The following is a 24,625-nucleotide window of genomic DNA, read 5'->3' on the forward strand; positions in this document are numbered from 1 at the left end:
GACTGTATTGTAATTGGTTGCTATGGGGAACAAAGACAGGTATTCTTTTAACAGGTTTCATCTACTTATTTATAATAAACATAGTGGTGTTATATTATTTATATTAAAGTGGCCTTCCAGCAAGGAGCTCAAAAATTGTATGTACCGTAAGTCAGTAACTACAGGGGATGATCACCTCATATTGCATCTATTTTCCTCAAATCTTGCTCCTTTGCTGTTTCTTAGCAGAGCCATGATCTGTGACTAAGGTGTAGCTACGTTGCCTAGACTGAGGTAGTCTGGGGCACACCTCCTGTCTCATCATTGGTTCAGGCTGCTGAGGGTGTGACTACCTAAAACAAGGCAATGTACCTAAACTTTTGTTATACCTTATTCTACATCTCTGCCAAAATAGAGCTCAGCTAAAAAGCGTCCACAAGCATTATCTGTGGAAAATAAAATGCAGGTAATCATCCTCTGTAGGTAATTACTTACATATAAGGCTACTTTCACTTTAGCGTTTTTTGCGGATCCGTCATGGATCTGCAAAAACGCTTCCGTTACAATAATACAACCGCATACATCCGTCATGGACAGATCCGGTTGTATTATGTCTTCTATAGCCATGACGGATCCGTCTTTAACACCATTGAAAGTCAATGGGGGGCGGATCCGTTTTCTATTGTGTCAGAGAAAACGGATCCGTCCCCATTGACTTACATCCGTCCTGCTCCGCACCACATGGCGGACAGGAAAAAGCTGCAGGCAGCGTTTTGGTGTCCGCCTCCAGAGCGGAATGGTGACTGAACGGAGGCAAACTGATGCATTCTGAGCGGATCCTTTTCTATTCAGAATGCATTCGGGCAAAACTGATCTATTTTAGGACCGCTTGTGAGAGCCCTTGACGGATCTCAGAAACGGAAAGCCAAAACGCTAGTGTGAAAGTAGCCTAATGTTTATGCTCCATCTTGTGGTGTCTTCAGACCCAATATACAATACACACATTCCTTTTTTATTTAAAAAAGGGTCAGATTGGTTTTAAAAATGAAAGAGTAATCTTTTATTAACCTTTATAAATGTTCTATATGACTCAATACTTAAAGAGGTTCTCCGGGAATAAAAATATGAAAATACTTAAATATTATTTTGTACCTTTCACTAATTAGAATGGCTTGTTTTGTCTAGGGAGCAATCATTAGGAGAAATAAAATGGCCGCCGCCCTATCAGTACACACAAAACCTGTCCAGTTACTACACCACAATGAGCCATAGTGCTGGTTCATCCTCCTCTCTGCTCTGCCTGTCAGGAATCATGATCCTGAATAGAGATGAATCTCTGTGGTAATGGAGATGATGAGGAGAAATGAGAGGAGGGTGAGGTGTTGCTAATGAGCAGCAGCACTTATTAACAGTCTCCATTACCACAGCCCCACATTACCACAGCCTGTCCTCTCTGTACTTCATGTCTCCTCGTGAACTTAATTCCCCAGAGATTCAGCTAAAGTTCTTATCATCTGTATTCAGGATCATAATCCCTGACAAGAAGAGCAGAGATGAGGATGAGGCAGCTCTTTACCTCAGTGTTGTAAAGTAACCTGTCCTCATGTGTGATCAGGACAGGTTTTGTGTGAACTAATAGGACGGAGGCCATTTTGTTTCCCCTGATGATTGCTCCCCAGACAAAACAAGCCATTATAAATAATGAAAGGTATTTGAGAATGTATTTATAATAAAGTAATATTTAAAGGGAACCTGTCACCAGGATTTTGGGTATAGAGCTGAGGACATGGGTTGCTAGATGCCTGCTAGCACATCCGCAATACCCAGTCCCCATAGCTCTGTGTGCTTTTATTATGGAAAAGAAACGATTTGATACATATGCAAATGAACCTGAGATGAGTCCTGTCCCTGACTCAGCTCACATACAGGACTCCTCTCAGGTTAATTTGCATATGTATCAAATCGCCTTTTATACACAATAAAAGCACACAGAGCTATGGGGACTGGGTATTGCGGATGTGCTAGCGGTCATCTAGCAACCCATGTCCTCAGCTCTATACACAAAATCCCGGTGACAGGTTCCCTTTAAGTCTTTTCCTTTTCTTAATTCCCGGAGAACCCCTTTTAATGGGGAGAATTATTAAGACTGGTGCAAAAGAAAACTGGCTTAGTTGCCCATAGGATCCAATCAGTACACCTTTCATTTTTCAGAGCTCTTCTAAATAAATGAAAGGTGGAATCTGATTAGTTGGCCAACTAGATGAGTTTTGCTGTTTTACTAAGCAAATCACCAGCTGAAGTCCTGGTTACCTGTACGAGTAGAATCAGTACTTGTACCTCGCTGACATGTCAGAGGTGTACAGGTGTACGGATCCCACTGTGGGCCTGCAGGAAACACTGTACAGGCAGGAGCACACAACACTGCTGCCTGTGCGCCCTCAGCTTGGCTACATCCTGGCACAGCACATTGGTACACTCTAAAGATCTGCTATGTCATGATTTAGCTAAGCAGAGCGGGCTCCTGCCTGTGCCATATGCATAACACATTGGTACACTATTTCTAATGTGCTAAACAGGAGTCCGCTCAGCTAAATCCAGGCAGAGCACATGCATATAGAGAGCCGATGTGATAAGCCAGGACTTAGCCAAGCTGAGGGGACACAGTCAGGAGCAGCGATGTGTGCTCCCGCCTGACAGCATTGTCCCCACAGTGCAATCCGTACACCAATACACAGGTGTCATGTCAACATGGTACAAGTATACTGATTGTAAAGTGTAATAGGCAGCCAGGACTTCGGGTGCCTATTTGCTTTGTAAAACAGGAAAATCAATCAATAAACTATATTACAAACATATACATTTAAGCCACATTCATATCAGCCACATTCATATCAGTAAGATACGAATTCAGCTATAATGAGTGTTTTGGAGATCTGAAATAAGCAGCTGTCAGCTGAGCTGCCTGATGGAACACAGTAAAAATACAGAGCATGCTACTATACAGAGAATTCTCAAAACTGTACAGAGAAAGGGGCTCAACATTTTTAATAAAGACCAATTCAAAATGAGTACGCTGCAAGTAAATATAGGACATAGACATTTTTATACAGAGTGCTTTGGTATTTTTCATAATTTTATTATATTTCATTACAGGATTACCTTGTACTGCTGCCAAGTGATTACTATGAAGCCTCCATTTTACAATTGCGAGTTACAGAGCTATGTGACTATAATGGACCAGTTGGAGCAAAGTAAGTCTAGGATTGCAATCCTCTACAGAAACTCATTATTGTAAAATGTATCTGACTTGATTACATTTCTTTGATAATCATTATTATCCCAGCGATTCAGTAGTTTAAACTGTGATCACCTAGAACAGTATTTTATGGAACAGTAAAGTTTTATTTAAAGGGGTTGTCTGGGTTCAGAGCTGAACCCGGACATACCCATATTTTCCCCCAGGAAGCCATCTGATGTTAGCATCTGATGCTCTCCCCTGCCCTGCGCAGGATCCCGCAGGGCAAGGGCTTTTCTATTTACAATAACACACTGCCAGGCAGAGGCTTCCGCCCAGCAGTGTGTTCAGTGACCTCATCGGCTCTGATGGGCTGGCTTTAGCGCTGTCCTAGCTGTTTTACAAGGTAGGGCAGTGCTAAAGCCCACCCATCAGTGCTGGTGACGTCACCGGGCTAACTGCTGGGAGGAAGCTTCTGCCTGGCAGCCCTAAGGAGAGCCCGGTACGACACGACAAGCGCAGGGCAAAGGAGAGCATCGGAGCATTTCATGCTCCGATTCTCTTGTCAGGGGGGCAGCCTGGGTGAAAATATGAGTATGTCCAGGTTCAGCTCTGAACCCCGACAACCCCTTTAATAAATTATAAGGAATGGTTTTTCTTGTAAAAAAAAATGTTCCATTCCAGCAAAATATCATTGTGTAAAATACCCTTCCATATTATCCCATTCCAGCAAAATAGCAGTAGGTAAAATACCATTTCATATTAACTGTGAAAAACAAAATTCAAAGAGCTCTTAGATCCTGTTTAGTACATTAGTACATTGGTGAGCCTTTTTTTTCTCTCAAAACATCTATTTCTACCTAATGCACTAACATGATGTTATTACTGTTTGCCATGTCAGAAATAATGTGGAGCTGCAGACTGGACACCGGTCACTCTGTCTGCAAACCTGTTCATATTGCGCTTGGCTCCCCACCCCTTGTCCCCTGTTAGTACACCCCCATGATCACACTGCACGCTGCAGAGAAAGAAATTGCCTGCTTGGAACAAGGCATCTTCCTACTCCATCCTTACCAGTACCACATAAATATACCCCAAAATATCAAAAGGTTCCTGTTTATTTAGTTATTCATTTTTATGTAATATAATTTTACTATTTTTCTTTGTTGTTTAGCTGCTTGGTTTTTCAGCATTTGCCCATGGAAAAGTTTACCTGCTTACATGGCTCAGAAATGGAGTATTTTAAACAGGATGGTAAAAGTCGTCCAATAATTGTTCGCCAACCAAGTTATGGACATCCTCTAATGGCAGCAATTTCTGGAAGACAGGTAAAAAATAGTTGTGTAATTTTTTTTTACTTCAGAAATTTAGCAGAATATCCTACAGAACTTACAAATTTCACCCACAGTATATGTTTAACAGATTTTCCAGGACTTCCCTTTTAGGCTAGGTTCACATTGAGTTTGAACCAAAAGAAAATCCAGCTGTGTTTCAGCAGTATTGAAAAGTGTATTTGACTACATTTTTCATACAACTCTATAAAAATGGGAGTCTGGTACGTATGTCTGGGGGCATACGTTCAGCAGAAGGGTACAATAAAAAAAAAAGCACAAGCCTATGTGATCTTTTGCGGTCCCAGTCACCAGAGAGACCAAATTTTTTCCTATAGTGTGCAAGCATGGCCACCGCTGATGGATTACAGGGTGGTCATAACAATGGAAACGAGTAGTGTATAATTTGATGGGAAAATGGATCCAGCCAGCAAAGGAAGCAATATGGGTAATGACAATACATTAGTAAGTGTTTTTTATTAACTTTCTCAGGTTAGACAGCTATTGTCTGGTTATGATTAAGGGCTGGGAAGTGTGTGCACTCCGTATGGGCCAGCAAAAGAGGCCTGACAGACAAGCACAGACTTTGCCTTCCAGCGGAGAGTGAGACATCAGATTCTGGTGGCCGGGTCCACTGCAAGCTGGCAGAGGAGGGCAAGCGCGGCCGGGCCACCAGGACAACAGGAGGAGAAGTCGGGTAAATGGTATGGTGCCCGTGCGCAACCCATATCCACTTACAATCTACCTCCCATTGTTGTCAATTGAAAATCTGCACGGTAGAGCTGAGAGATTTTTAGTATATACTGTTGTAAATGTTATAAATGTCTCAGATAGGAATAATCTGTTTAGTTTTTTGTGGCCCTTGGGAATTGTGCAGAATAAAAAAAAAATTCAGAGCACCCCTGAATTTAAGCAATGGGTGGATTTCAGTATTAAAGGAAGTAGACATAACAGGAGAACATCCACTATATCCAGCAGGGATGCTCAACCTGCGGCCCTCCAGCCGTTGCAAAACTACAACTCCCAGAATGCCGTAATAGCTGTAGGCTGTCCATGCATGCTGGAAATTGTAGGGCCGCAGGTTGAGCACCCCTTATCTAGAGGAACAAATGTTTTACCAAGAACAGAGAAGGGTGTTTCTTCTGTAAGTTGCATCAATCCTGAATGCTTTGGTGATGAATTTAGTGAAACAAATTTTAAAGGGGTCCGAATGTCTCTCTGATAAGATATAATATTGCAGATTATTAGATAAGTAATTGAGTCAACTAACTAATGGACGGTTGGCAACTTGTGTCTTTTTAAACTGCCAACTAGGCTTGCTGTTTGCGCAGGCTCTAAATTGGCCACACATATTTGGACATTGGCACAGACATATGTAACTGTATCCCTATACAGCTCCATACATCTGCCATTGCCTGATGGAAAAGCCGAGCATATAGCTCGGATGTACTGTGAATAGAGCTGAACTATGCAATTGAAAGGGAATCTGACCTCAGGAAATTCCTTAATAAACCAGACACAATGCCTTGAAGGCTAGGTCAGCTGAATGTATACCGTACATGGCCCCACCCATCCTCCCACGTGACCATCTCGCATGCCTTCTCTGCATCGTCTAGATCAGTGATGGTGAACCTTTTAGAGACCGAGTGCCCAAACTGCAACTAAATACCCACTTATTTATCGCAAAGTGCCAACACAGCAGTTTAACCTGAATACCAATATAGTATATCTTCCATGTACTTTATCATTTAGCTATAATAGCTTAATAGCCTACATTCAGTGCGCCGCCTGTGCTGTTCATAGTGCGTCCTGCGCTGATGAATGGCAGGAAAAGTCTAAAGCATATTAGTATGCCATAGACTTTTTCCAAGGCGCGGGTGCCCACAGAGAGGGCTCTGAGTGCCGCCTCTGGCACCCGTGCCATAGGTTCGCCATCACTGGTCTAGATGGTCATTGGCGGACTTCAATCGGGCCTGGATATGTGTTGGCATGAGCAGGGGGACCTTGCGTGATCTGCAGGATTTTAATGGTTACTAATGGTAATATTTGAGACTGTGGTCCAAGCTCTTTTCAGGTCATTGACCAGGTCCCCCCTGTAGTTCTAGGCTGATTCCTAATCTTTCTCAGAATCATGCTTACCCCACGAGGCGAGAACTTGCATGGAGCCCCAGACCAGGGAAGATTGACAGTCATCTTGTGTTTCTTCCATTTTCTAATAATTGCTCCAACAGTTGTTGCCTTCTCACCAAGCTGCTTGTCTATTGTCCTGTAGCTCATCCCAGCCTTGTGCAGGTCTACAATGTTGTCCCTGGTGTCCTTAGACAGCTTTTTGGTCTTGGCCATGGTGGAGAGGTTGGAGTGTGATTGATTGAGTGTGTGGACAGGTGGTTTTTATACAGGTAATAAGTTCAAACAGGTGCAATACAGGTAATGAGTGCAGAGTAGGAAGGCTTCTTAAAGAAAAACTAACAGGTCTTTGAGAGCCAGAATTCTTACTGGTTGGTGGGTGATCAAATACTTATTTCATGCAATAAAATGCAAATTAATTATTTAAAAATTATACAATGTGATTTTAAGGATTTTTTTAAATTCTGTCTTTCACAGTTACCTACGATAAAAATTACAGACCTCACCGTTCTTTGTAGGTGGGAAAACGTATAAAATCGCCAGTGTATCAAATATTTACTTTCCCCACTGTAGATTAAAAGTACTTTTTCTCCTGAATGAAGCAATGAAGCACTAAGGCCCCTTTTCACACGGGCGTCACGGATTTTGTCCGGATGCGTTGCGGGTACATTGTGGGAAACCCGCGCGAGTGCGCACGCAATTTAGTCAGTTTTGTCTGCTATTGCGTTGTGTTGTTCAGTTTTTTCCGTGCGAGTGCAAAGTGTTTTAATGCGTTTTGCACGTGCATGATAAAAAACTGAATGTGGTACCCACACCCGAACCCGGACTTCTTCACTGAAGTTCGGTGTTCTGTAGATTTGATTATTTTCCATTAACTTACCTCATCCACTTGATCGCGCAGCCGTTATCGTCTTCTTTCTTCTTCTTGCAGGACCTGCAAAAGGACCTGCGCTGACGTCACGTGGTGAGCGCGGTGACATCAGCGCAGGTCCTTTTGCAGGTCCTGCAAGAAGAAGTAAGAAGATGATAACGGCTGCGCGATCAAGTGGATGAGGTGAGTATTTTTTATTTATTTTTTAACCCTTAATGGACATTTTACTTAGCATTCTGTATTAAAGAATGCTATTATTTTCCATTATAACCATGTTATAATGAAAAATAATACAGTAAATGGACTTTAATGGGGTCACCATCCGTGAAAATCGCATTGCATCTTGCTTTACGCAGCCCCATTCACTTCTATGGGGCCTGCGTTGCTTGAAAAACACAGAATATAGAACATGCTGCAATTTTCACGCAACGCACAAGTGATGCGTGAAAAAAATTGCTCATGTACACAGCCCCATTGAAATGAATGGGTCATGTCATGCATTGCACCTGCGCGGAAAACTCGCCCGTCTGAAAGGGGCCTAAGTGAAAGTATCTCTACATTCAGCTAAGCTAGCCCTACAAGACATTGTGCCTTGTTTAACCGTGAATTTTCTGGTGACAGTCTACCTTAAAAGGATCTTGTCTCATAATGGATGTGCTTTTAAACTACTCTGCCTTCACCACAGTGTGTGAGATCTGAGATACTTTCACATTTTGTTCTAAAGTGAAGTGTCTACTATATTTGTTCCCATAGGTGGAGTTACAGTTTAGCATTAAAGTCTCTCGCGCTGGAGTTTACGCTCTTATTTTTGAATATGCCAATGAAGACGCTCAGCAGTATATTCTGAATGTGGTGATTAGAAATGACCCCAGTACTTCAGGCAGAGTGAACGTGTACAGCTGTAAATACAGGTACAGTAAGAGCTTTCTTCTACTTGTGCACGTCAATGCATTTCCATAAGGAGCACATTCACTGGTTTATTTTACCTGTACGTACACATGCGCCTCCTGTTAATATGAAGGTGTGTGCCAGCTTCTTCATGACTGAGGATAGAGAAGTAAGTACTGCATTCATTGCTGTCCCGAGGCTCTGAACTAGAGCTTGACTTTAAAGAGGACCTTCCACCACTCCTGACATGTCTGTTTTAATCCCTTTTTGCATTCCCCATGTGATAACAAATCTGGAACACCTATTCTTATGGCTCTAAGATGTACCATTCCTTTATTATTTCTACTAGAAGTTATGAATGAGTTGCTATTAGCCTTCAGTAAGGGTACAGAGGGGAGGTAACCAGCTGGGGGCGTGTACCTGTACACATGAACATGGCAGCACTGATTGGATAGAGTAAGTCTTTGCAGATACACACCCCCAACTGGTTACCTCCCCTCTGTACCCTTACTGCAGGCTAATAGCAATTCAATTATAACTTCTAGTAGTAATAATAAAGGAATGGCACAACATAAAGCCATAACAATAGATGCTCCGGAATTTTTATTACATGGGGAATGCATGAAGCTATTAAAACAGGCATGTCAGGAGAGGTGACAGGTCCTCTATAATAAGGGCTCAGCACATGGTCGAGTCGAGCGCACCTGTACATCAGTGTACAGAGGCTTTACAACACCTTACTATGTAGCTATACAACCTCTGGACGGAGGCATACATATGGTCATATACTGTATATAGCAGGTAGTTTTCCCTAGAAGCAATGCATATATGCAGAGTCCGATGGAGTCTGACACCATTTTTCTGTTGTATTTGTGTGGAATATGGCAGAAAAAAAATGCATGAAATAGAAAGCATATGGGTACAATAGAGGCCTCATGCAACACTGTGGTAGCTTGGTACAAAGCAGAGACCAATACAGCTACAGGTATGCATCCATTATCAAATGTTGGCTGAGAACCATCTCACTTCCATTCCCTCAGCACAAATATATTCTGCCTTGTTCCTCTCTACGTCCTCATGCACAGTACCTCTTCTGTCACATACTAAAATTTTGATATATTGTTGATGTATACTTGAAATTGTTTCAAACTTCCATGTCTTGTTTGGGGATGGTGGATCCTCTCGGTGGGTAAGGCCTATGGTCAGTTGACCCTATTGTCCTACGGTACTTATAATCTGTCCCTGCTGTTTCTGTTTTTTGTTCTGTAACTAGATTATCTGATTACCTGGAATGAGGTCTTTGATCCTGTAGATATAAGAAAAGGACATGTGAAACTACAAACTATTAACGTGCCCTTATCATTCATTTTCTATATCTGCCTTAGGCTCAGAAATTTTAGCTGCTTCTAAACATATGGGCTGAAAATACTTTAGTAAATGCCAATTTAATGTGTCATGCATTTGTTGTGCTTTAGCTTCCTCTGCCGCAGTATTGTAGTGGACAACATGAATCGCATCTCAAAGTTTGAGATACTTTCTGAAGCTGAAATCCATGTGACAGCATCATCAGTCAGTTTCCTACTGGTGAGTTCTACTAATTCCATATTTCCACTCTTGCCAGTATTTAAAGATGATATTCTCCAAGAAAAAGTACAGTATTTATCTTAAGATGTTAGCCCCATTACTGTCACTTGCACCTTGATGTTTGAAAGTGAATGTTTGTGAAATAGACTAAGATGCCCAATTCTACCAGAAAAATGTCACTTTATTTCAATGGACCGTTATCTGTTCTTTTTCAGCACAATGTATGCCTTGTCCCCATTGAGGAGTTCTCCATTGAATATGCAGAGCCAAAGGTGCACTGTATAGCAGCCTATGGACGAATTCCTGGTCAAAGGTAAATGGATACCCTTAAAGTGTTGACCTAGAATGACAACTTATTAACTGTCCAATGGATAAATAAGTGTCTGATCTGATCAGTGGGAGTTTGACCTCTGTAACTCCCACATTGATCAGGAGAATGGGGTTCCTATGTCCCGTGATGAGCATACACACCATTAGTCCATTCAAAGTCTATGGAACTGCTGCATACAGTCAAGTACAGCCCCACTGATGAGATACATATAGCCTATCCTGTGCATAGATGACAAGCTGTCAATCTGGGATAACCTCTTTAAGATTTTAGGGCAGAATTCAGTCTGGAACTTTTTGTCTACTCAATTAGCCAAAAATAACTTGCAGTATGCTGTCATTTCTAACGAATATATTTTGAAGGGAACCTGTCACCTAAAAAACGCCTCCCAAACCGCCAGCATTACCTTAAAGTAGCCAGCAGTATGTTCCTAAAGATCCTATTTTTCCTCCGGCCAGATGCACCAAAATCTTGAAAAACGAACTTTAATCCCCTGCACGCGCTATGTAACAGCAGAGTTTGAACTCAAGGGGACAGCGGCCTCCTCGCTTCAAGTCAGGATAACCACGCCCCCTTTCCCTGCCCCTTCACCTCTGATTGACAGCCGCGCACGTGAACGTCTGACGCACACTCACACTCGGCTGGCTTTGCTGAACAGCCAAAAGCTATCGGCTGTCAATCAAAAGGAAAACAGCATGGAAAGGGGGCGTGGTTATCTTGACTTGAAGAGAGGAGGCCGCTGCCCGCTTGACTTCAAACTCTGCTGTCACATAGCGCGTACAGGGGATTAATCGTTTTTCTATATTTTGGTGCATCTGACCGGAGGAAGAAAAGGATTTTTAGGAAAATACTGCTGGCTACTTTAAGGTAATGCTGGTGGCTTGGGAGGCGTTTTTTAGGTGACAGGTTCCTTTTAATATATTTGACAAATTAAGGCTTTTTCACAGGAGCCGAGGATCAGTCCAATTAATGGAACAAGTGGTCGTACAAACGCTCATTCGAAATAACTGGCCCATACACAGATCATCCAACAAACAAGCAAATACTTATCTGTAAAGTGATCTTATCTTCAGAGGCGAAATGGGAACTTAAAGTGGCCATCAAAAAAACTAAAAGTGGCCCCATGTTGTAGGCGGGTCCAAATTGACAGAAGGCGGGACAGCACAAGTAAGCCGGGTCAATACAATTAAAGAGGGACAACAGAAGTAGGCAGCTCCTGCAATACTATAATGCTCAAAGTTCTGCCCCAGCAGAACCAAATACCACAGTGCAGCACAAAATACTGCTGCCCCCACCGCAGTTTTTAACTGTATTGCTGTCCAGAAGATGGAAATACAGTTGAATTCAGGAGGGCACTTGCAACCACTGGCCAGGTACATAAGTACGTGATGCTCCTAGTATTAATTAGTGCTAGGATTATCATATCATTACGTCCCTGGCCAGCAGCTGTGAAGAGGGCTCTGGTGGCCATCTGGGCTTCGGCTCAACAGGAAATTTCCCTGTAGGTCTAAGGTCAGTCCACCCCTTCTTATCTTCCCTGCAGCACCCAAAATCATTGGCACTGTATGGGGGAAAACAATCTTGGAAACATTCATTCATTCTCATACAGAGGGGATGATTGCGGGATATAGGTGCAGCCAACCAGTGGACAGCGATTGGGAATAACCTTCCCCATTCCTAATCAGTGCTCGCTCTGTCGGCCTGCTTCCTGATCTTCTCCCTTGGTAGCTGCAGTTACATGCAGCAATAATCAGTGATGTATGGGGATGAGCAACAGTTGCTATGATCATTGCTCCCCATACAGTTTCATTGTTTACCCAGGGCGATGTGCTACCGACTGACAAGGATTTTATTGCCACAGGAAAGATGTAATCACCTGACAAACAAGTGTTTGCTCGCTTCTCCAGTAGCATCTTTATACAGGTCAACTATTAGGAATAAGCATTCATACCAATGTTTGCTGCAGATAATTGGCTTGACCCTCAGCCCGTGTTGGGACTAAAGCAACAACTATATTATGGCTCTATACAACCTCAAAGTTGTACGCAACTTTCCTATGGCACTCATGGCTCTGATACGTGCGCACCATCTTTATAATTCTGCTAATTCATACATCCTTTTGGAGATCTGTGATTTATGACATGGAAGCTACAGTCTCATCCCTCATAGTGTACATGTTTAAAGGGGTTGTCCAAGTTATGGGGGAAAAAAAAATAGCACTGAAAATCTGATTGGCAGCAATATATAACTATGCTAAGCAAGTTTTATGCAAAAAAAAAAATATATTTCCTAATTTCTCTGGTTCTCTTCTGGCCCTTTGTTTACATGCAATAAAAACAATCTCTGCCTCTCCCCCTGCACTGCTAAGGGAGAGGCTACAAGTGCTGCCCTGAGTGACATGTCTGCCTGCTGGGAGAATCAGCAGCATGTTGTATGTGTAGGGCTACAAGTCCCAGCTGTATAATGAGACTGCTAAGAGAGTGGATACAAGAGCTGCCCTGAGTGCTGGGAGAATCAACAGCAACTTGTAAGTGTAGAACTACAAGTCCCACCTGTATAATGACACTGATAATACACAGGATCTTCCCCCTACCTTCTTGTGCAATGCTCTCTCTAGTCTGTCAGCTCCTGTGCCCATAATTGTCACCGCCTGCAGCTACCCAATCTGTGCAGCTGAAGGGGTTAAGAATCCTAGGAGAGAGCAGACAGCCCGGCAGTGAAGGGGGTGTGGCCAGCACAGTGATGTCTTGTTTACATGCTTGTAAACGAACTTTATCAGAGCAGGGAGAGAAGCTGACATCACAGGTCATGTGACCCTCAATCAAATCTGATAAACCAGGCACTGCAGATAAAGTGAGTTAATTGTAAAGTTGTTATATTTGTCTAGTTATGAACATAGAAAGAACAAAAAAATAACTCGGACAACCCCTTTAAGTATATCTTTTGAGTTAATATTTTTTTCTAATAGATAGAATATGCGATGTATGAAGAAACACTGAGACTGGATGTGATGATATCAAATGGATAATTTTGTATAATAGTTATATAATATGTTTTTTTTTTTTGTGCTTGTTTTGAAGTCCTTCTTGTATCCAGTCTTCAGTCTATGAAAATCCACCTCTGTCTCTATTGTTGGACCCTGTCAAAGATGCTAGAGATTCTGGTGGTGCAAAAGGCGCAGGACAAGAACCTGTCCGTGGAGCAGGTCTTCCTTTGCACCAGGGCAACAGGGTATTGCTGAAGTCACAACAGGTATTTTGTTTGCTTTCAAATGTTCCTACATTCTGGTCTTTAATTTCAAGAATTTTTCCAAAGCTGAAAAAAAACATAGTGGCATGCTCTAGCACATGCCATGTTACGCAGGTATTCTTTTTGCTTGTAGGGAAAAATACCTCTATAGCACAGTGCCATATTGAGGCAACGTACAGTGACTCCCAGAATGCCTAAGGCTCTGTAATATAGAGCAGCAGGAGCCCTGTGTGTATCCATACAAGCTCTGTTTTATTTGTTTTATTATGTTAACAATAGAAAATCAAAGGGAAAACGTCAAAGTTTAGTTAATCTAAGAAATTCTATATGGCACAGATGGAGCATAGTTTGCGGTAATACAGTAGTTAAGGACCGTTCACAACAAGAGCTTAGACAGATGAACACACAGATAAGAACTGTAATGAATGACCCTTTCATAAACAAGTTATATAAAAAACGGCGTATAAAGTTCATTACCACTGCTGTTTCTTAAGTGGGTTGTACAGCATTTTTATATTGCTGACCTAACCTCATCAATATCAGATCGGCGGGACTCCAACACCCTGTAGCTCTGACAATCAGCTGTTCGGGAGTAGATGGCACCAGAGCTACACAGCTCCATCCATAGTTTGGTGGCCACAGCTGGTTACTGCAGCACTGCTCCCATTGAACTGAGTAGGAGCATCACAGCAGTAAACTTTTTGATCCACTAGCATCTGTTCTTGCCGCTAGTGCTACTCCCTAGCAGCTGATTATCAGATGTCTGGGATGTTAGACTCTTCTAATCTGATTTTCATGGGCTATCCTGAAAATAGCCCATGAGTGTAAAAATCACAGAGAACCCTTTTAAATAATGGGGGACTTTTCTCAGAATATTTCATGAGTATCTGATTGGTGTGGGTCCCACTTCCGGCACCCCGCTGATTAACTGTTGGCCAAAGCCGTGGTATATGGGTGAGCACTGCAGCCTCTTCCACTGTGACATCATGTCCTACATTCACATGAACGTTCTGCAGCTCAGTCCCATTCAAGAACGCCAGGGGCAACTGGGAACTTAAAGTGGCATTGGAAAAAATACTAAAAGCGGCCCGCTTTGTTGTGGGGTCCAAACTGATGGAAGGCAGGGCCAACAAAGGTAGGCATAGCCAGCAATACCATATTGTGGCACATCATACCACCTTAACAGAGCCAAATACCACAATTCATCGCAAAATACTGCCGCCAAGAACATAAAATACATCCCCAAAAACATCCACTGGCCGGCCATGAGGAGGACTCAGGTGGCCTCCTGGGCATCAGCCCACTGGGAAACTTCCCTCCAAGGTCTGTGGCAAATCCGCCCCTGAAGAAAGCATTGTCATTATGCAATGTACGGTGCTGTACTTGGTACACTATGAAGAGGCCACAATGCTCATTCAGGCGCCACTGCCTCTTCAAACAGCTGATTGGCAGTTATAATAGCAGTTGGACCACCACTGATCAGATATTGATGACCTACATGAGGCTACATCATCAGTATTTAAAGAAGACCTGCCAACGCAAAATGCAATGCAATTTGCAGGCATCATGTTATAGAGCAAAAGGAGCTGAGCAGGAGAACCCCTTTAAGCCAGTAAATTAAATAGCTGTTGACTGAACATTTATTCAGCCAACAGGTATCTCCTCCTAACCTCCCTAAAAATGAGCATCCTCCAACTGGCTGACTTTGATAAAGTGACTGCCAGCTTTTCCTTCGTGGCCACAAAGACTAGCAAAATCTGTATGTGTACAGTATATTTAGGTAAAGATTATTTGTAGGGATGAGCGAATCGACTTCAGATGAAACCTCTAAAGTCGATTTGCTTAAAACTTTGTTTCAATACTGTACGGAGCGAGCACTCCGTACAGTATTAGAATGTATTGGCTCAGATGAGCCGAAGTTATTACTTTGCGAAGTCTCGCGAGACTTCGCATAATAACTTAAGAAATTGTTTTATACTGCAAAAAAAAACATTTCCCGAACTCATGTTCGGTTCCAAGTGGTTCTTCGCAAAGTAATAACTTCGAAACGTTTCGAAAAATAAATATGTTTCACTATCTTGTTTTAATTAGTAAAAAAATCGAGATGATACGTTCCCTTTTAAACACTCGGCATGTGTAGTATATCTATACTTATATTCGTTTCCATCTGCTTTCTTCACAGAATCAGATCACTTTTGGCAGAAGAATACCTAATACAGGGAGGTATGTCTTCATTGTTCATTACTACCAGACTCAGAACCCTGCTTTTCCTGTGTCAGTGCTGGTTGATGGTGGAACACAGTGGTCAGGTAGGATACTGTACAGCCCCCGAATGGTGATTTCATTTCCTTCAGCAATAATATAAATGTATGCTACTATCTCAGGTACCTTCAACGCCTCATATTGTCCTCACACGTTTGGATGTAGAGATCTGGTGGTTGCCGGCAACCGTATCAGCCTTGATGTCACTGACCCAGAACTCTCAGTAACTGTGACAACCCCTCCAGATAAGCCTTTACTCTTGGTGAGTTGAAGCTTTTTTTTTTTTTTTTTTTTTAAGGGGTTCTCTGGGAATTAATAAAATAAAATTACTGAACAAATATTACTTTATTATAAATTTTATTATAAATACCTTTCATTAGTAATAATGGCTGGCTTTGTCTGGGGAGTAATCATAAGATAAAATGGCTCCTGTCCTATTGGTACACACAAAACCTGTCCTAATTACACAGCAGGACAAGTTACTTCAGAACACTGAGCTAAAGAGCTGCCTCATGCTCCTCTCTGGTGTACTTGTCAGGGATTATAATCTTCATCTGAATCTCTGTAGGAATGGAGTTTATTAGGAGATATGAAGTAAAGTGAAGATGCACAGGACAGACTGTGGTAATGTGGGGCTGTGGTAGTGGAGACTGCATACAAGTGCTGCTTCTCATTAGCCTCACTCCTCATCGATCCTCTCTGTACTTCAGCTGTCTCTTCATGAACTCAATTCCTACAGAGATTCAGCTGAAGATCTTATCAGCTGTATTCAGGATCATAATCCACATCAAGCAGGAGAGGAGGCAGAGGCAGCTCTTTAGCTCAGTGTTGTGAAGTAACTTGTCCTCCTGTGGGATTAAGGCAGGTTTTGTGTGTACTAATAGGACAGTGGCCATTTTATTTACCCTGATGATTGCTCCTTAGTCAAAATGAGCCATTATAACTAATGAAAAGTATGTGTGAATATATTTATAATAAAGAAATATTGAAGTATTTCAATAATTAGATTTTATTAATTCCCGGTGAACCCTTTTAAAGGCCAAGAAAAATGTTAACAGTAAAATTACAAACTGAAATATCCAGTGTCCAGAATTTTGGAGGTGGAAATTCACACAGAATAAAGAAGGACATACCAAGTTGGAAATCAACATTTTTGTATTAAATGCAATGATTCTGAAGCACAGAATTATATGGTGGTCATTTATAGGAAATCATAGCATCTAAATTAGCATATGATAGTTAAACTTCTAACATTCCATCATGGTTGTGTAGGATCTTTAGGATTTAGATTTTCTATATTATTGTAATGCAAGGCACCAACGAAACAGACCAGTGAGGATGAAGTCAAAGGGGTGTATTAACAAAATAAACAAAGTTCAGGTAAACTTCACTGGGCAAATATCAGGCAAACAAAAAATGAAGGAAAGTCAGGAGTAGTCACGATCCATGCATAAGTCTCTGTGCAACTTGCCAGGTAAACTGATAAATTACGGAAAGTCCCGGGTCCTGGGCCCACTGGAACGGACGGAGTCTCAGTAATCTTCAGCCAGTAGCTAGCAGTACTGACCTGCATCTGGATAAGGAAGGATAACAGTGGGCACTGACCGACCTGGGAGGCCACTTTCTATGTGCCCGCTAACAAATCCCAGGGCGCCAAGTGTCCACTCCCCATAGGTCATGATCCTGCCCTACACCTGTGTACAAGGCTTTGGTCGGTCATTAGTCAATTAGACCAATGCCGGCCCCCTAATCTACTTTGAACTTGCAGCCAGGTGCTATTCCCTTTGCAGGTGGGCGAAGCGCATAAGAAGCGCGTACGCGCGACCGCGTATCCCCTTGCGAACGTATTTTCGAACGTAAGCACGGATGCACTACAGGCCCATGCGAGAGTGCGCGAGCACGTCGACATGGACACCGGAATGGAATCCGCAATAGGCACCGGAGACGAGCTTGACCGCAGCGTACTGCCACTATCCCGGCCAAGCTGTGCCCGAAAGCCATGCGGTCTTCCCCTCCCGCGCACATGCGAACACATCCCTGCATCAGTTTGCAAAGGGGTCGGAGCTGGTGTATCAATGGAAACATGCGAAACCTGTCCCACAGCTCCACGAGGACCCTTTTTGGTCACACCGGAGTTAGAGACAGGTGAGGATCTTACAGTTATCAGATGCCTGATTAACTTTTGCATACTTATTTCTTTGTATCTAATGTATCTGTTTCAGAAAAACTAGCTTAACAAATGTATTCAGATCTCAGCCACCATGCTGTGAGATGATGTGGTTGGATATTATTTTAATAGTTGTAGTATATGAGGCTTGCTTCTTTATCTTTTATGTGTTTTGAATCTGCCTGGTCTCTGTGCTAAGATCAGGTTGCTTTTAATGATTTTGTATAATGGTGTCTGCACAAATACTATTTGAATACTTGTAACGCCTTGCTTTCTGTGGACACTGCCCTAACCAACTTGAGAGGATTAGATATCAGTATCATTCTCTTTCAGGAATCTATACTGCTTGTGCCAGCAGACAGCTATACACACGACATCTTGCAGGAGAAACCACTGGATAAATCTTTTGACTTCATAAATATTTGTGGAGAAAACAGCTTCTACATTGAGTAAGAATAATTTACAATACAATTCTTTTGTTTCCATTTTCATCTCTTTTCATATTTTTTTTTGCTTTTCCATTTCTATTTGTTTTTACATTTCCTTTTTGTTAGGTAAAATTTTTTCCATTGGTCTTTATTAAAAATATGGAGCCCTTTTTTCTGTACAGAGCTGAGATGCTCTAGTAGCAGCTACTGGATTTTTTTCTCCCCTTTTCGTTATTTGGGGAGCTGACGGCTCCTTATATCTGCTCTCTGACATTATAAATACCCATTATAGCTCAGTTCTTATCTTACTGATAAGAATGTGGCCTAAATAAGTGTTTATGTCCTCTTAGTAGTTTAGAGATAAGGCTTATTAGATGACCACACAAAGTGAAAGTAGCAGTCACATAGTTAGAAAAACAGTTAAACCTTTGTGACAGAACGGCTCAATATTTTTAATAAAGGTCAATTGAAAATATGATTTTTTAGCAAAAAAATTACAAAATGCAATCATAAACAAAAATTGACTTCGAAGGCGTACATAGCCTTTAAGCTTTATTCACACATCAGTGTTTGGTCAATGATTTCCATCTGTGATTGTGAGCCAAAACCAGGAGTGGAGGCTACACATAGATAAGAGATAAGATCTGCACATGTTCTGTGTCTAGACCCACACCTGGTTTTGGCTCACAATTAAAAGGTAGAAATTACTGACCAAACACTGACTGTGTGAAAAAGACCTAAGGGTGTATTAATACATAACTTTTTAGTGACTTGTCAGCACTTTTAAATTTTTTGTGGAGTTTTTATTAATTAGTGTTTTTGCTTCAGCTTTTGTTTAACCTCTTCATGACTGCCCACTGTGTATTTACGTCCTATTTGCACATGCCCCGTGCATCTAGCATGTATATACACTTGCAGGCAGCACTTTAATACCAGCGATGATCTGTGCTGGGATTAAAGCTCCTGCTCCTGCAATCTAGCAGGAGCAGGTCGGTTCCCAGCTGACAGACACAGCAGGGACCCTGAGGAGAAGATAGGAGCAGTTTATTACCGCTTCTGCCTTTTTCTGTGCCTGCAGGAGAGCGCTGAACGAGCACATGTTGCAGGGAGAACTGCTTCCTATTTTAGTCCCAGCAGTCACGTGACCGCCGGGGATGTTTGGAGCAGGGGCAGGAGCAAAGCTGATCAGCTCTGCCTATGTGTCCTGCCCCCTGTTTTCCCCTGTAACTGGGGCTCCTGTGGATGCCACAGTTACAGTGGAAACAGTGAAAAAAAAGTTTAAAAAAAAAAGGCAGTGTCCTCCAGAGATCTTTTAATGACCTCCTGGGGGACATATTATGTGCCAAAAAGAAATTAAAATATAAGTTAAAAAAAATAACAGAAACCGTCACCATAGATGTTATATATGAAAACGATCGTCACAAAATAGGGAACCCATTGCAATAATTAATTTTTGTGTCAGTATTTAAGAAATAAAAAGTTATAATTAAAAAGAAACTTTTTAATAATAATTAGCAGTTTTCTTTCAAATTAAACCTAAAAAAAGAAAAAAAAAGGAAAAAAAAAACATTCTAATAAAAAGTCCTAAGTATCAAGTAAAAAAAATCCCCAAAATTATTTTGGTAGTCAAACAAATAACAAAACCACTGTCACTAAGGGTACTTTTACGCTTGTGGCAGAAAATTCCGGCAGGCAGTTCCGTCGCCGGAACTGCCAGGCGGATCTGGCAATGCGGACGCAAACTGATGGCATTTGTCAGTCGGAACAGGATCCTGATCCGTTTGACAAATGCATTAAAATACCGGATCCGTCTCTCCAGTGTTAACCCGGAGAAACAGATCCGGCATTTATTTTTTGCAGTTTTTTTTTCAGTCTGAGCATGCGCAGACCGCAATGCCGGAGCCATTTTGCCGGAACACTCAGGGCCGGATACGGCATTAATGCATTTCAATGGGAAAATAATGCATTCTGGCAAGTGTTCTGGAATTTTGGACGGAGATAAAACCCCAGCATGCCGCAGTATTATCTCCGTCCTGAAAAGTCAAAAAGACTGAACTGAAGACATCCTGATGCCCCTGTGACGGAACTCAATGCTGGAAAAGAATAGCGCTATTGTGAAAGTACCATAAACTACCACATGCGCAAAATCACAAAAAGCTGCCTAGACATTCAGGCCTTTTTGGGCCCAGTCATGAAAGGCTTAAAAAAACACCAGCTCCATATTTTTTACTGGATGCCTATGAGTAATATCAGGGGCATAGCTAAAGGCTCATGGGCCCTGGTGCAAGAGTTAGACTTGGGCTCCCCTTCCCTCAGTGCTTTGTGTGTCTTCTTATGCAGCGCAAGGGTATTTGGGCCCCCTCAGGCTCCTGGGCCCGGTAGCGACTGCTACCTCTGCACCCCCTATAGCTACGCCCCTGAGTAATATGAAATGCAAGACTTACAGACTATACATAGTATTTTTATTTTATTTTTTGGGGGGTATCAGCTTTTTTTCAGTTGAATGGTGTTTTTTGTGTTTAAGCAATAGCATATTTCCATCTTCTCAATATGGAAAAAATGCCTGAAAATAACGCCATTCACAGGTTTGTTTTGAACTCCCCCAATAATAACCATTTCATCTTCCAAAAGTGACCATTATGTTATCCAAAATTTATGTACGGTAGTTGTACTGTAGTAAGCATATTACGTGTATACCACTGTAAATATAGTGTCAAAAACAAGCTAACTGCTCAGTATACTGTAATGAGACCGAATAGTTGGATACATGATTTTTAGGGCATTGTCCCAGAACAATACTATGTAGACTCTAGCACATAAAACATCATTTTTGCATTCAAGACATTTTAGAAAAATAACTGCAAAATTTTGTTTCCAAACTTAATGTGCTGCTGCCACCTTGTGAGTATTGACCAAAAGTGTTTGCTCGTTTGATAAATTAAAATGTAGACCACAAATACGGGCATGTAAACAAGCTATATATACATGCAAGCTATATATACATGTGTGTTCTTGGCACTGTTAATTGCGAGCAGAGCCAGATATAGTTCCTCCATAACAGTGTCAATCACAGTGCCTCTATAAGTACCCCCATATATCTTTGTCATCTTCTGGCAGGAAGATACTGTTGGTGGCCAATCTGTTTTTACTGCTATATAACCCTATACGCATACAGTAGATGAACATCGGACAGAAACCACCAATGTTAGCTGGACCAGTCTACCATCTAATGTGTTTGAGGCTTTCAATTACCGGTACTCTCTCCAATGAGAGATGTCGAAGGTAAAGAAAAATCAGGCATGATGTGTTTAACATGCTCAGTTCTCTGTTCTTATGCAAGATCAGCTACCACTAAAGATGTTTGGCAATAGCATATTTCCCTCTCCCCACTGAGAAACATGCATGCTCGGCCATGCTGTATCGGGAGATATGGAGCAAAAACTGTGAACCAAATGAGTATTTATTTTAACGGTATATCTTATGAGAGAAGCCATGGCTCTGGTCCAGATAACATCCTCACTGTTCTCAATTATATGGGGACATTTACACTGAAACTTTGTACTCCGAAATTTCACTGAAAACCTGCCAAGGTCTTCTCTGCCTTCCATAAATCTCAATGGGAGGCAGCACTGAGGATCGCGGAGCGGTGGCTTTAAGCTGTTGCCGTGGATCATACAGTTGCAAGAAAAAGTATGTCAACCCTTTGGAATGATATGGATTTCTGCACAAATTGGTCATAAAATGTGATCTGATCTTCATCTAAGTCACAACAATAGACAATCACAATCTGCTTAAACTAGTAACACACAAAGAATTAAATGTTACTATGTTTTTATTGAACACACCATGTAAACATTCACAGTGCAGGTGGAAAAAGTATGTGAACCCTTGGATTTAATAACTGGTTGAACCTCCTTTGGCAGCAATAACTTCAACCAAACGTTTCCTGTAGTTGCAGATCAGATGTGCACAACGGTCAGGAGTAATTCTTGACCATTACTCTTTACAGAACTGTTTCAGTTCAGCAATATTCTTGGGATGTCTGGTGTGAATCGCTTTCTTGTGGTCATGTCACAGCATCCCAATCGAGTTGAGGTCAGGACTCTTACTGGGCCACTCCAGAAGGCGTATTTTCTTCTGTTTAAGCCATTCTGTTGTTGATACTTCTATGCTTTGGGTTGTTGTCCTGTTGCAACACCCATCTTCTGTTGAGCTTCAGCTGGTGGACAGATGGCCTTAAGTTCTCCTGCAAAATGTCTTGATAAACTTGGGAATTCATTTTTCCTTTGATGATAGCAATCCATCCAGGCCCTGACACAGCAAAGCAGCCCCAAACCATGATGCCTCCACCACCATACTTCACAGTTGGGATGAGGTTTTGATGTTGGTATGCTGTGCCTCTTTTTCTCCACACATAGTGTTGTGTGTTTCTTCCAAACAACTCAACTTTGGTTTAATCTGTCCACAGAATATTTTGCCAGTACTGCTGTGGAACATCCAGGTGCTCTTGTGCAAACTGTAAACGTGCAGCAATGTTTTTTTTGGACAGCAGTGGCTTCCTCTGTGGTATCCTCCCACAAAATCCATTCTTGTTTAGTGTTTTACGTATCGTAGATTCGCTAACAGGGATGTTAGCATATGCCAGAGACTTTTGTAAGTCTTTAGCTGACACTCTAGGATTCTTCTTCACCTCATAGAGCAGTCTGCGCTGTGCTCTTGCAGTCATCTTTACAGGACGGTCACTCCTAGGGAGAGTAGCAGCAGTGCTAAACTTTCTCCATTTATAGACAATTTGTCTTGCCGTGGACTGATGAACAGCAAGGCTTTTGGATATACTTTTATAACCCTTTCCAGCTTTATGCAAGTCAACAATTCTTAATCATAGGTCTTCTGAGAGCTCTTTTGTGTGAGGCATCATTCAGATCAGGCAATGCTTCTTGTGAAAAGCAAACCCAGAACTGGTGTGTGTTTTTTATAGGGCAGAGCAGCTGTAACCAACACCTCCAATCTCATCTCATTGATTGGACTCCAGTTGGCTGACACCTCACTCAGATTAGCTCTTGAAGATGTCATTAGTCTAGGAGTTCACATACTTTTTCTACCTGCACTGTGAATGTTTACACGGCGTGTTCAATAAAAACATGGTAACATTTAATTCTTTGTGTGTTATTAGTTTAAGCAGACTGTGATTGTCTATTGTTGTGACTTAGATGAAGATCAGATCACATTTTATGACCAATTTGTGCAGAAATCCATATAATTCCAAAGGGTTGACATACTTTTTCTTGCAACTGTAAAAGGAGAGAAAGTAAATAGGAAAATTAGGATTTCTCCACCTTTTTGAATTGATTCCTGGTTTTAGCTTAAAAAAACTGCATCAGTAAACCTGACCGTGTGACCGTACTATTGGGCATGGAAGTGAATGTGGTATTTCACACTCCATTCACATGCAGCTCATAAAAACTGCACTGCAGATTTTACAATCTGAAGCTTTCTGATCTTGTGACCTGGTTTCTTCTGGAGATTAACGGAACAATATGTCAGACTTAACTATGGCAAATCCTGAAAAAATGTCAGACTTGGCTTTGGAAAATCCTGAACCATATACAAAAAGTGTTGTTCTAAAATGGTGTAGTGACAAAATGCTTGAAGAGTGTATACAGCCTTTTTAGCCTGGGTAGAATATATGAATTCTGCAAAACAGAATACAGCTTTCCATGGATAATAGCCTAAAACTGTAAACTGAGCAAAATTAGGCGTCTTTAGTTTCAGAGAATTCCTCTTTGCCTAGATGACTGAGGGGCATGGCTTATCAGGAAACGGCATGGTGGGAAAGTGACGTGAGCTAAGATGTGACATTTTGCATAAAAATTGTTCCACAATAAAGGCCACAGTCTAAGCCATCCAATAGTTTAGAGAAAAGTGTCTATCCCTGCACCGGATGTATCATCCATCCTGAACCACTGTGATAAATTTGGTACACGTGTAGACAATCTGAAATGTATGACATCTACAGGTTTAGTAAATCTGTATCACCTTTCTGTGTATCTGATTTTACCACACTTATGCTGAGCTCCCTTTATTGCTGCCTTGGCCACCATGTTTCTTGGCTAATCATTGACACAGGTGGTGGTGTTGGAAGTGACCAGTAAGCAGCCGAGGCCCCATATTTATAC

General features: G+C 41.8%; 1 protein-coding gene across 1 annotated transcript in view; it reads left to right on the forward strand.

Annotated features, from left to right (window-relative positions):
* LAMA3 (laminin subunit alpha 3) overlaps positions 1 to 24,625 on the forward strand; it is a 238,456-nt gene that overhangs the window by 120,836 nt on the left and 92,995 nt on the right. Inside the window, 9 exon segments of the mRNA XM_044295643.1 lie at positions 3,133 to 3,230; positions 4,389 to 4,542; positions 8,297 to 8,454; positions 9,907 to 10,015; positions 10,231 to 10,328; positions 13,424 to 13,595; positions 15,775 to 15,901; positions 15,977 to 16,116; positions 18,355 to 18,470. Of these exon segments, the coding sequence (XP_044151578.1) occupies positions 3,133 to 3,230; positions 4,389 to 4,542; positions 8,297 to 8,454; positions 9,907 to 10,015; positions 10,231 to 10,328; positions 13,424 to 13,595; positions 15,775 to 15,901; positions 15,977 to 16,116; positions 18,355 to 18,470 (1,172 nt within the window).

This window comes from Bufo gargarizans, chromosome 5 (assembly GCF_014858855.1).
Source record: "Bufo gargarizans isolate SCDJY-AF-19 chromosome 5, ASM1485885v1, whole genome shotgun sequence".
NCBI classification, from domain to species: Eukaryota; Metazoa; Chordata; class Amphibia; order Anura; family Bufonidae; genus Bufo; species Bufo gargarizans.